Here is a 12,219-nt window from a genome sequence, read left to right as displayed (position 1 = left end):
GAAAAGACAAATATTTTTCTACATAGAAAAACCGTGTATGTTTAATTTCTTGGAGATCTAGCTTAATGCTGCCAAAATGAGTATTCTGAGCACTTTCAGCAGTACTCTGCATGGTTCACTTGAATAGCTAGTGCTTTGTACTGCAATTTTGTTGTTCTGTCAACATAGAAGAAATATTCTTCTAATATTGGAATGGTAATTCTACCAGATCCAGAAGAACCAGTAACTGAGATTTTTCTCACATCATATGAAGACTGTCTTATTCCTTTGAATGTCATGGAACTGTTTGATTTTTTTTTTCCTAGCTGCGTAGCTTTCCCATTTTCTCAGTGCTTTCCAAAATTTGCTTTTAGATTTCTTCATTTTCTGCTGAGAATTTAAAAGTGATGTTATAAATGGGTTTCATCTGAATGAAATTGTTCCTCTTTATTCCTTATCCCTTGCTGCCTCACTCGCACAGCCTAACAAAAGTAATCTGTTCCTCCTGTTTTTTCTATTTAGACACACTGGAAGAACATTTTAAAAATGGACAGTTACAAAAAAAGGCAATAAAATTGTACACACATTCTGAAATAGTCTATATACATTACTGCAGTTTAGCTGTAATTACATCTTACTGTATAAATGCAAGTTAAAAAAAGTATGTGGTATTGCACAGAAACTTACCAGTAGTGTCTGAAATCCCCTCAGCATCAAACACTATTTCCAGGAATTGCCATGTGTTTAGGTAATGCAGATGCAGCAGTGTGGAAATAAGAAATCAGTCTATGTAAGAATTATATTGAACACATAATGTGTGTGCATTATTTTGGGGGTATATGTTTTGTCATGCGAATCCTAAAGAAACATGAAATATAAAAATCAAACAAAGCAGGTGTTGTGCATCCAGAGAGATAACAAACAAGTCTCAGGAAAATGTCAGCAAGGAAAGAAAAGGAAGAGCAGTAGGGAAGCACAGCAAATCTCTTCCAGTGACTTGTTGAAAGGCCTATTGCTGGTGCTTTCCCTGGTACCACTCTAGTGGTCAAGTAACTACTAAATCAAAATTAAAACAAACAAACAAGCAAAAAGTAAAAACTTAAAATACAAAATTGACTAACCTAAAGTGGCTTTCATTGTCACGTGTATGTTTTTAGAGAGCTTAATTCATGAAAACTTGTAGAGGAAATAAAATCAAGGTATATACTTTCACAGCCTTGACATTACCGTTTCCCTTCTCCGGAGACTCTCTGTACATGAGAGCTGAAGGGAGAGGAAGGGGAAAATTATGGAGATTTCTCTAGAGCAACTTGGCAGGGCTATGCTGTGAAATAACTTAGGGAGATCCATCCATACCTTCTGGGTGTCCCTTTATTTTTTATGTATTTTTATGTGAAATGCTTTTAATTTTTTGAAGATTGAGCATTTTCTGAATTTTCTTTTTAGATAGTTTCACAGTTGTTTCCTCAAAAAAGTGAAAATGAAAAGGTGTTTGAAAAGAACAAAGCCAAAACCTTTAGCATATTGTACCTTTCTTACTTAGCTGATTTCCAACACTGACCTACATTGTCATTGCATATTGGAAAAGAAATATAGAGATTTTTACCTGTCAACTTTTCTGTGACTGGTTCCTGTGTATGAAATATGATTTATTTAGTTCGTGATTAGTCATATTGTCTTCCTGATATGTTGCTGTTACCATTTTTTTAAATGGGCAATTTGAGGCATGAAATAAAGGGGCCATATCTTGACTGGCATAAGGATTTGATGTGCTCCAGGCCAAGTGGCTATTTCCAGTTGCATACAAACATATGAACAACATGCATAGGATCCATCAGCACTCAATATTATTGGGAGGGAGCTTGCTGAAATCATCCCAGACTCTGACCACTTGTTTTCCCAATTATTGGGAGATTTACATTTGGGATCAGGCAAAGAAGGCATGTAGATTTGTAAGTGCCTTTCAAACACAATGCAGTTTTCAGATACTGCTGTACAAGAAATTGCAACTTCTCTACAAATAAGTTTTCATTAAACCCTTTGACCATGAAACATTAAGTAAGTTTCTGTCTAGTTAAAACATTTTAATGTATTTTTAGGACTAGAGAGACAAAATATAACATCAAGCTTCTAAAGACTTTACTTTCTTAACTCCATCTTAGTAGTTCTCACAGAGTTCCTTTGTCTTTTCCTCCATCAGTCTCACAAGAATACTGCAATCATCTATTACATGGAAAGCAAACACCTGTTATGGTTTGTAGGTAGCTGCAGAATAGCCGTATGCATCAGAGAAGTAAGGGAGCATGTATTAATGGATTTAACGTAGTTACTTTCATTAGTTAAGACTCACCATGTATTTTATAAAATTAGCTGCTGCAGTGTAGGTAGACAGTAACAGAAAGAAAAAAATAAACATTAATAGAAAGAATGCTAATTTGCAACATTATAGTGCAGAGGGAAGTTCTGCTGTTCGTAGTTTTCCTCTTTTTTCAGATTTTTTCTGAGCTATTTTCTTGGGGATTTGGTCACAGTAGAACAGCATACCTGTTATCATGAGAGTGAGACAAGGAATTAAAAAGTGTTTCTCAGCTTGCTTTGATGAAAAAATCTGAGTTTAATTTCATTTCTCCAGGTGCTAATTCGCCATAAGTATTCTGTCTCCCAGCCCTGCATAAAAATAAAACTACATAAAATCAGAAAATTATAGTATAACTTTAAACTTTTGTGTGATGTACAACTCAACCTCACTGTTTCCTGATGCTCTAAGAAGCGCGATTATTTCATCACTGAATGCATCTGGCAGCATTCCTCATTAAGAAGCAAGTTATAGTATACTTTTGGTCTCCAGTGTCTTTTACATGCAAATGATAGAACTCACATGCTTTAAAACACATTTTTGCCATTTAAATTTGCATCCTTTTGCACCTTTACTGTGATTTTGTAAAGGATAGCAAAATTTCAGAGAAAGGTTTAAAAAAATGGAGAAACACATTATGGTACCTGTGTTCAATGTATACTTAAAAATGTTACATAATTTCTGTAATGTACTTGTGGAAAGGGATTTTCAAGAAACCATCCACAATGAAGTAGTTCAGATTTCAGTACCACTCTTTTACCCCCGTCTATTTCAGAATAACTTAATTCCCTGTCTTAGAGAAGGAACAAGTACTCTGACATTATGAGCATTTATGATGTGCATAATCTTTGAGCATAAAAGCAGAATGACTATAATTAAAACTGAGGGAAGAATTCAGCTACCTGGCACAAAGGAGCTATAGGAAGAATTGAAGTCTTTCTTAAGCTGTGGATACAAAATGGAGCACGTCTTAGATGAAGCACACAGAGAGTGCAGCTGGACAGCTACAATTTTAAGCAGTGCTTCCTAAGGGTTAAAGGAGTCAAGATTAAAAAAAAAAAAGTGTCTCTTTTAACCCTTTTCATTTTGTATTTATTTCATTTATAGATGTTGAAAGACCTACAAAGGATTTATAACAAATTATACCAGCCTCTTTAGTCATGAATAAATAGAAGATCACTCTTCTATCTCCTCCCATCTGCATAAAACAGCACTGTGGAGGGAGACCAAATACTTCAGCTGAAGGAGAACAGTGGAATAAGAACAAAAGTGTGTAAAGTATCTGTAGTTAAGTCTGGAAGGTCTTTGAAAGGGCTGGTAGGAAAAGAAATTACCTGGTTTTGAAACAAGACTTGATAGACACAGGAACAGTGCTGTTTGATGCCCCTTGTTATCCCTGACAATCACTAGGAATTTCTGTCCCCTGTTGCTTCCTTTGGTCCTTCCATCTGGGGCACAAACTAGTCTGTGTCTTCATTTTTGGTCATCCAGCTGGGTTTCCACTCTGGTTGAACTAAGTTATCTGAAGCAGTATCCTTTCCTTCTCATTTCTCCGTCCCCCATCTTCCTTTGCATATCTAAACAATGTTTTGTGCTTTTGACTAATTCAGTATTTCATCAGGGTATAAAGAGCTGCAGAGTGTTATTAATATATCCTCTAGCTCAATGTTATTAAGAGGACCAAGCTGCAAGCTAATAAAGTGTTAGTGTACGCCCTTGTGATAATTGAATAGATTAATTAAATAAATATGTTTGTAAAATATTAGACTTACGTTGTTTACAGAAGTGAAATTCAGTTATTTTGCATTTTGTTAATTTCCTGAAATGTTTAGGAAAATAGAAGTTATACAGAGGACTCACACCCACATAAAATTAACTCATTAGTAAAGTAGTTGTATCTGTGATTATAAGGAAGATTAAAAAACTCCTCTGAGATCACTGTGTGAGCTGTACCTAAGTATTGTTTCCCTTCAAAAACTCACTGCCTTAATGGGAGTGTAATCTAAACAAGTGAACAGGTCTTATAGGTGTCACTAATATTTCAGGCACATTTGTTTAGCCACTGAATTGAGGCTGGATAATGGTACCTGCTCTCATTCCTTGTTGTAGATAGTAGACAAAATGCTCATAGACCAGAAGTGTATTCATACACTTTAGGTGGCATACATTGCATTTTGCATCAAAACTATTGAAATGGATTAGGAAATCAAAAGGGGTTTTTTTGTTGTTGTTTTTTGTTTGGTTGGTTTGGTTTGGTTTGGTTTTTTTTTTCCCAGGATGATATTAGACAGCAGAAAGTCTATTAGAAAAAAAGAAAAAAAAAAAAGTATAGCCCTGTATTTAGACAATATGGCTCTAGCTCTAATCAGTACTCTGGGAGAAGAGAAGCTAATGCTTCAGAAAATGGTAACATGTTGGTGAGATTTGTATGATGTTCCCCTCATCACTTTGAATGATTTTTTTTTCAGTATAGGAAATGTTTAGTATTGAATAAAGGAATATGGTGACATGTGCTGAATAAGTATTGGCCTGTACAGTAGCACAATTGCAATTAATCATGGACTGGGTTCCTGAGATTGTGTGCAGAAGGTTCAGGTGTGGGACTTTGCCTGACACAAATTTCTTTCTGATGCATACTAAATATTGCAGATGATGTGCTGTTTTATGGTGATAGTAGCAATTTCTTGCTTGAGGAGTTTTGGAAACAAAGGCATTAAAGACTGACATACAGGGGTACTATTGCTATGAAACAGTGCTCAGTTTTGACCACAGATATTCTCATTATCCTGTTATGTTCTTCTACGTGCTATAAGAATTTCAGTGAAAAGAATGTGCTTGTTGAAATCAAGTTAATTTTATTCATGCACTTAGAAACTTTTTCACAGCTAGCACAGTCATCGTAATTAGTTTGAGAATGCTAAGGTAGCAACTCGGGACAGAATTAATGTTTTTCTTCAAGTAACTTGCCAGTGTTTCCAAGTTGGAATGAAGAGAATGTAAGAACTATTACCTTAGCTGTTATCTGAGGGACCAAGGGCTTTCTATCTGCAGGTGTGAGGCAGCTGGGAAGGGGGCGTAGATGGAACTGACCTTGACTGACATCCAGACTGACCAATGAGAATGTTCCATGACACTAGCATCATGCGTCGTATTTAATGGGAGTTGAGTTTTCCAGCTGTGGAGACCCATTCCAGTTCTGTTTGGGAGTTTCCGTTATTTCAACCTTTTGCCGTTCTGCCGTTTGGCAGTTGGCTTCTTGGGCCTGGCTGCCTTTTTCTCTCCCCGGGATCAGCTGTTTGGGACCAGGGTGCTCTCTCTTCCCAGGACTGGCTGCTCAACGCGGACAGAGTTTTTGAGGAATTGCATTGAGTGTCACTTATTTTATATTTTATTTTAATTTAATATATAGTATTAGTATATTAGTATTATTTTGTTATTTTATTAAACCATTTTTGTCTCAGTCCATGAGTTTTTCCCTTCCCTTTTGATTCTCTCCCATATTTGGGGGCTGGAGGGAGAGTGAGTGAGCAGCTATTATGATTTTGATTTATAGCTGGGTTAAACTGTGACAAAGAGGAATGTTTTTTATTTTCTAAGTGTGCCAGTTCTTTAAGCCTGAAACAGTGAACATATGGATGATTACAAATAAATTATATGTGTGATCCAAAGTGACAGGCGTTCTATTGAGCTCATCAGTCCACAGGTCTAGGACTTTTATCTTGTAGTTCAGCAGTGAATGTGTTTACACCAAAAGCAGTTCCTGGTGCTTCTTATGTTTAGTCATATATTAACTCTCAGTGTCTGTGAAATGTCTATTAGACTAGGAGGATGTAATGCAAAAGGATCATTGTGGAAAAGTTTGTTGTAAGAAAAGGAGGCAGTGCACTTGGTAACACAAGACAGCCTTCATTAAATGTTGTCTATCATTCAACCAAAATTACCTTCATCGTCACTTCATACCACTGCCAGCAGACAATGGCAGAAGTTTCCTGCAAAATGACAGATAAAATTTCTCACAATTGTAGTAATATAAGCATTAATCTAATGATCAGATAACAATTGTAGAATAAACATCAGAGGTAAGAGACCACTAATAAATCAGGAATGGTAGTGATTACCTACTTCAAAGCTTTCCTCGTGTACTTGTATGTTTGGGAATGTGCATATATTTAGCAGCCTTTCTGAAATTGTTAATTACAATATTCTAAGGCTCAGGTTGCAGAAAAGAAAGAGAAGTCAATCCACTTGTAAATGCAGACTACAGAACATTGCGCTAAGGATGCGTCACAAAACTGAATCATATCATAATAGGAAGAGGCTAGAGTGAAACAGAAATATATTCTTCTTTTAAATGTATAGTCGTATTTAAATATATATATGTGGATTATCTTCCGGTAGCCATATAGAAAGGTAATCTTTTAAGCTTTTTTTTTTAAGCTTTTTTTAAGCTTTTTTTTTTTTATAATCTTTTAAGCTAATTATTCATCACAATCTGAGAAAATAAAACCACAAGATGCTACTAACATGTATGGCGTGGACAGAATTTCAAACAAGGAGGGGGTTGACTCGTTAGCAATATTATATCAAGTTGCACAATTCATTCTGTGAATTGCTCAATGACTATGAAAGCTACAAATCTCCTCAGGCGCATACAGAAATGTCAAAGAATAGTACTGGTAAAGTAGAGAAGTATAAGGAAAAGTTATTTGAGTCATGGTATATAATTATGCAGGATATCTGTGATAGATTTCTGTAAAAATAATTTTAGTTCTAATTATAGGATAAGATACCTAAGTGAAAACAGAAAGACTAGAAGAATGCTGCAAATCACTGCTGAATTAATAAATTGACTCTCGTTTTTCTAGCGTATTTGTATAAATTGCTCATATACGAATGCTTGTTTTGGAATAGCCAATTAAGCATTAGGGAAGAGAGTATTGCTCATCAAATACTGCAAAGCTAAAGAGGGTAAGAATCAGAAGTATTTATTGGAAACCACTTCATAATTGACCAATAAAAAAGAGACAAGTGTCAAGAAATCATTATTTCTTGAACTAACTTAATTCTGCTTCATGCTTTTCCAATACTGTCAGCAATCCAATTTTAATTCTATAAACCTTTTTAAAGTCGCTTTGCTGCTGCTGTCATTTTAAAGATGACTTGTACTATGAGGTCTATGTTTTTCATGCATCTTCCTTGCCCAGTCATACCCGTAGAAGCACGATATCACATTTTTCAGTTCTACTCATATGGATTGAGCTGAAACTGCCAAGTTTAAAAAAAAATTTCCAATCATGCTTTAGTTTAGGAAGCATTTAAGTGTTAAGTACTATTGTTCTTTTTTCATTCTGAGGGTTTAAGAATTTTTCTTAAAAAAAATGAATTCTCTAGACTTCATTGGGTGTTTTACTGTTACATGTTATGATCTAATACTCTTCATATATTTTGCTACAACTTCTTGGTTGCTTGTCTGCTGCATTATAGGCTTGTACATCATCTTCCCCCAGGTACTTGCCAAGCTCAAGACTTTCACTTCAAGTGAATTTCAAGTGTTTTATTTGTGAAATGTGTGTGTACTTCAAGATCAGACTGGAGATTTGCTTCCTTTTACTTCAGAATTTTTTACTTCAGACTTTTAGTCGGATTTAGGTGTTCAATCTTAAATTTTCATCTATACATATGAGATAGGATTCATTTCATCATCATCAGATGTTTAAAGTGTAAGGTTATCATCCAGACTCTCCTTATTTAGAGACAGACACCTGCGGGTGATGATTTCTTTTTATCCTAAAAGCTCTTTACTGATTTATAGGAAAAAATATTGACAACTACTTTAGAGTTTAATCTTTTAGATCGCTAAAGTTGAATGATGTGATTTCTGCTCTCAGATCGATCTTACCTAAAGGGCCATATGGGTCAATTCATTCATCAAAAACATGCTCCCTTTCAATGTGAATTGCTATCACAGTTCTGATCTATAATAAGACAGAACCTGATTCCAACAGCCAAAACCTTGTATAAATCTCTGAGCAGCGTGAATATTAATGATCAGGTATGCTTGAAGGTTTTGAGCAAGACATAAGGCTCCAGAATTTAAAAAGAATGTACATCAGCAACGAATTGTGCCCTTGACTTGCCTGCCTGATTTGGATGTGTAGATTTCCTTAAAATGAGTGTTGACAATAAAAATGAGGCAACAGATGTCATTTGGTTTTCTTAAAATATGAGTCATATTTTTCTCTGCAGGCTCTGGATTGTAGTTATTATAGCTGAGATCTAGACACTCTTATTTGTATTTTTAGCATTCTTTCTGGTTTTGAGAAATGCATGTGAAAAAGAGAAGCATAATAAACCCTGGCTTGACGAATGCATTTAGAGATGTAGAAAATCTGCAAATTAGAGGCAGCATGAAAAGCAAGCATTTCCTTTGATGCCCTTTTCTTTTTCATACGTATAAACACAAGTAGGTGCACACACACTCAGACAGTTAGCTGCAGTAAATGTATTTAATATACTATTTTTTTGTTAAACATGTTCACTTTTTACAGTTCTCTTTTTTATATGAATACTACAGTAAGGCAACAATCAATGTTACTCCAAAGCTACTGGGTTTGTCTTTTTTGGACTTACTGGGCGTCGGCAAAAGCTTCAGCACCACAGTGCAGTGCATTATTTATTGACCTTCTGTACTGTTAATAAATTCTTGTGGGCATTGAAATTGATGTATTTTTTTTTTTCTTAGTATGAGTGTGGTTCAATACTACCACCTTTTCAGACATTGCCTAAGAATACTAAGTAGCTCCAGGAGACTATGATACAGTATGAATATCTTTTAAGGTATTACTGCTTGGTAATTTTAAACCAAAGGATTAATATTAGAGTTCTTTCCTTTTCAAAATATCATTTGAAATAAAAAAATGTTACGCTCTGCAGCAGCTTCTAATCCACTGTTTTGGTTTGTTCCATACAGCTTTTGGATTGAATATCTCTTCATAATATTTGACTAAGATCTTCCAAAAGTACATTAGGCAGTATATCTGTCATGCTGTTTCCTCCCATCTCTTGACAAACACAAATGCTTGTGTGTGAGCAGTTCTTGCTTAATTAAGAGGAAACATAGCTCTTTTGTTGTATTTGAAAGTTTTCTTCAAAATGTTTATATCTGATAGGAAGTTAAAATTCTTACTTGTTGTCCCAAAGAATCAAAATGGTTCACATTGTGGCTTTTCTAAAAAGCCAGTTGTAAACAAGAGAGTTCTCAGTATTAATTTTATTTGATTTTTCTTTCTTCCTATTGCATATTTCAGAACAGTATTGTGACTATATTATAAATTTGTTGGTTTTGAAATTTTCTATTGGATTTTACAGAATGCTGATGCTGCTACACTGATTCTAGATATTTATATGTATGTATAATAGTCTGTGGATAAAGGGCAGAACTATCTTTGTAATGGTAGGGTAGGAGTGGCAGAGGTGCCAGTCATCTTTAGTCCTTAGTAAGTAATAAATAATGTCTAACATATTACAGGAAATAAGGAGCAGAGAATTTCAGGAGACATAGTTGTTCTTATGCATGAGAACCCAATACACACTGGTTTGCTTTGCAGTCCTGACACACTCCTGTATGACCTTAAAGAAGCATTCCAGTTTTCCTATGATTCAGTTCCTGGTTATTCCTATTGTGATCATCCTGAGAGGGCTTACTCAGAAATCAATTATCATAATTTTTTTTCCACAATGTGTTTTTTTCCACAAGACCTCAGTTTCTCTTGTAGTCAGTTGGCCACAAAATCTTTGAATTGAGTAGAACACCTCATATCAGAGTACTGGAGGTAAGTAGATAACTCTAGCTGTTGTATTTTTAGTAGTAAATCATTTAAATGTGGATTGAGTCTATGGGAAAAAAAAAAAAAGTAAAAAAAGTAAAAATGCCTGAGTAGAGAACAAGAAGAGCAGAGAAATGGGGCCTTGGGGGGAAGGAGGATGAACTTGAAAGGAAATGCAGGTCCTTTCTGGGAAACTTGCTTAAGCTGCAGGCACTTTTTTTTTTTTTTTTTTTTAAAATCTCTTTCTCTTATGCACCTTCTACCCCTTTGCTTCTGGATCCTCGTTCCTCAAGTGTTCCAGTGTGATCCAGCTCCCTGTTCAGTGCTTTCTCTGACCTTTTGAGCTCTTGCTTCTCCCCTGGAGAGCTGGATTTCCTAACTTAGAGAGTGCAAAACGTTATCTTTCTCTCCCAGAGACTGATCTGTGCCCAGGGGTGCTACTGCAGGTTGTTCACAGTGGAAGTCATTGTCTGACAGACTGAAAGATGGCTGGGGAGGATGGAGGCAAACACTGTAAGTCTTAATTAAATATATGCATTTTAGAGGTACTGCAAACAGTAAGCTTTCAGCAACAGTGCTTTAAATGAGTGATTCATGTGTTTGCTCGCTTAATCAGCCAAATCAGAATGTGTGCCTGTTCAGACAATGCTTTCTTCAGTGTTAGTGTTGCGAGACTTATGGTCATTTCTCTTGCTCACTCTTTTCTGGAATATTTTTATAGCCTAAATTCCTTAGCCTCTGTGACTGCTTACTGGATTCCTTCTCCTGTTTTAGGTTTTCGTATCCATCAGTCATAAGCTGATGTTTTCATGTAGTTGTAAGCTGGTGTAAGCAGTATTTCAGGTGCACAGGAAGAACAGTTACAATGTTAGAGGTAATCCTGCATCTCATGATGTCCAATGTGACATTGTGCTAAAATAATGGCCTTGAGAATACAACCACCAGCTTCCTCCAAGTACAACATTAGACCAGTAAATATATCTCTAGGAGTTAGTTTGCTGCAGTTAGTTACTTTTCTGCTTGATACATGCTCTGGTTGTGCTCACATAAGACGCCGCAGGCATCAGCATCCATTTCTGACAGACGGGGCTGCAGACCCTGCGTGTGGCCATACACAAACCAAACGCAATACCAGTTTCCTGAGCATCATGGATATGAAGCTGGGGAATACTTCTGCCCTGTGGTAGGAACTGAGTTCCGTCAAATATGTTGTTTGAAGCTCTGCGTTTAAAAAAGCTCCTTGTGCAGCAGTGCGCTATGCCTTTAATTAAATTCTGATGTTTTCGGACATATGTCTATAATGCATAGGTGTGTGTATATGTGTTCCCTTCTGGTTAGCAAATACTCACAGATAATGAAGACAGTAACAAAAATAAAAACTATATTTGAAAGAGAAATGTACTTAATGCATCACTCAACTGAATCAAAACAAATACTTAAGATCTAGATATGTATGGTACATTAATATGTATTTATGTGTCTGCTTATATGTATACACACAGAATTAATGCATTATATCTACATAAACACGTATTTCTCTACTACCCTATGCCAGTTTTATAAAATCAATTTGTTTGCAGAAGCTGTGTTCAGCTGTTATATAAAATCAGATTGCCTGTCAAATTACTTATTCAAGTTGTTCCATTGGTCTCACTCTTACCTATTGTTGGTGTGGCTTGACCCTCAAGATATTTTTAGTTCCCAGTCAGAAATGTTCATACTGAATTTATTATAGATTACTTACAATGAAATCAACATCTCTATTAATGTGCTTTCCATGACTGGTGGTTCTTTGGTTTAAAGTAGCTGTTATTTGTCACACTGACAGGTACACCTACTGCGAAACGCTGGCGATGAAGTTACCATCACTGTTCAGTACCTCAGGGATGCTCCATCATTTTTAAAGCTCCCATTAGGTAAGAGGAAATTAACGGATAGGAGTAATTTGTTTTCTTCTTTGCAGTATTCTCATAAGATGTCAGTGACAGAAATAGGAACTCAATCTTTGAGTGTTTTACAGGAAGAAATAGAAAATTGTGTGCTTTAGTGCTTAACATA

At 35.7% G+C, this 12,219-nt stretch overlaps 1 protein-coding gene across 1 annotated transcript in view; it reads left to right on the top strand.

Annotated features, from left to right (window-relative positions):
- Positions 1-12,219, top strand: part of SNTG2 (syntrophin gamma 2) — a 262,809-nt gene that overhangs the window by 147,689 nt on the left and 102,901 nt on the right. Inside the window, exon 7 of the mRNA XM_065632065.1 lies at positions 11,990-12,077. Coding sequence (XP_065488137.1) covers positions 11,990-12,077 — 88 coding nt within the window. The remainder of the gene's footprint in view (positions 1-11,989; positions 12,078-12,219) is intronic.

This window comes from Caloenas nicobarica, chromosome 3 (assembly GCF_036013445.1).
Source record: "Caloenas nicobarica isolate bCalNic1 chromosome 3, bCalNic1.hap1, whole genome shotgun sequence".
Lineage (NCBI taxonomy): Eukaryota > Metazoa > Chordata > Aves > Columbiformes > Columbidae > Caloenas > Caloenas nicobarica.
The sequence above is the reverse complement of the archived record's forward strand: the minus strand, read 5'-3'. Positions and strand labels throughout refer to the sequence as shown.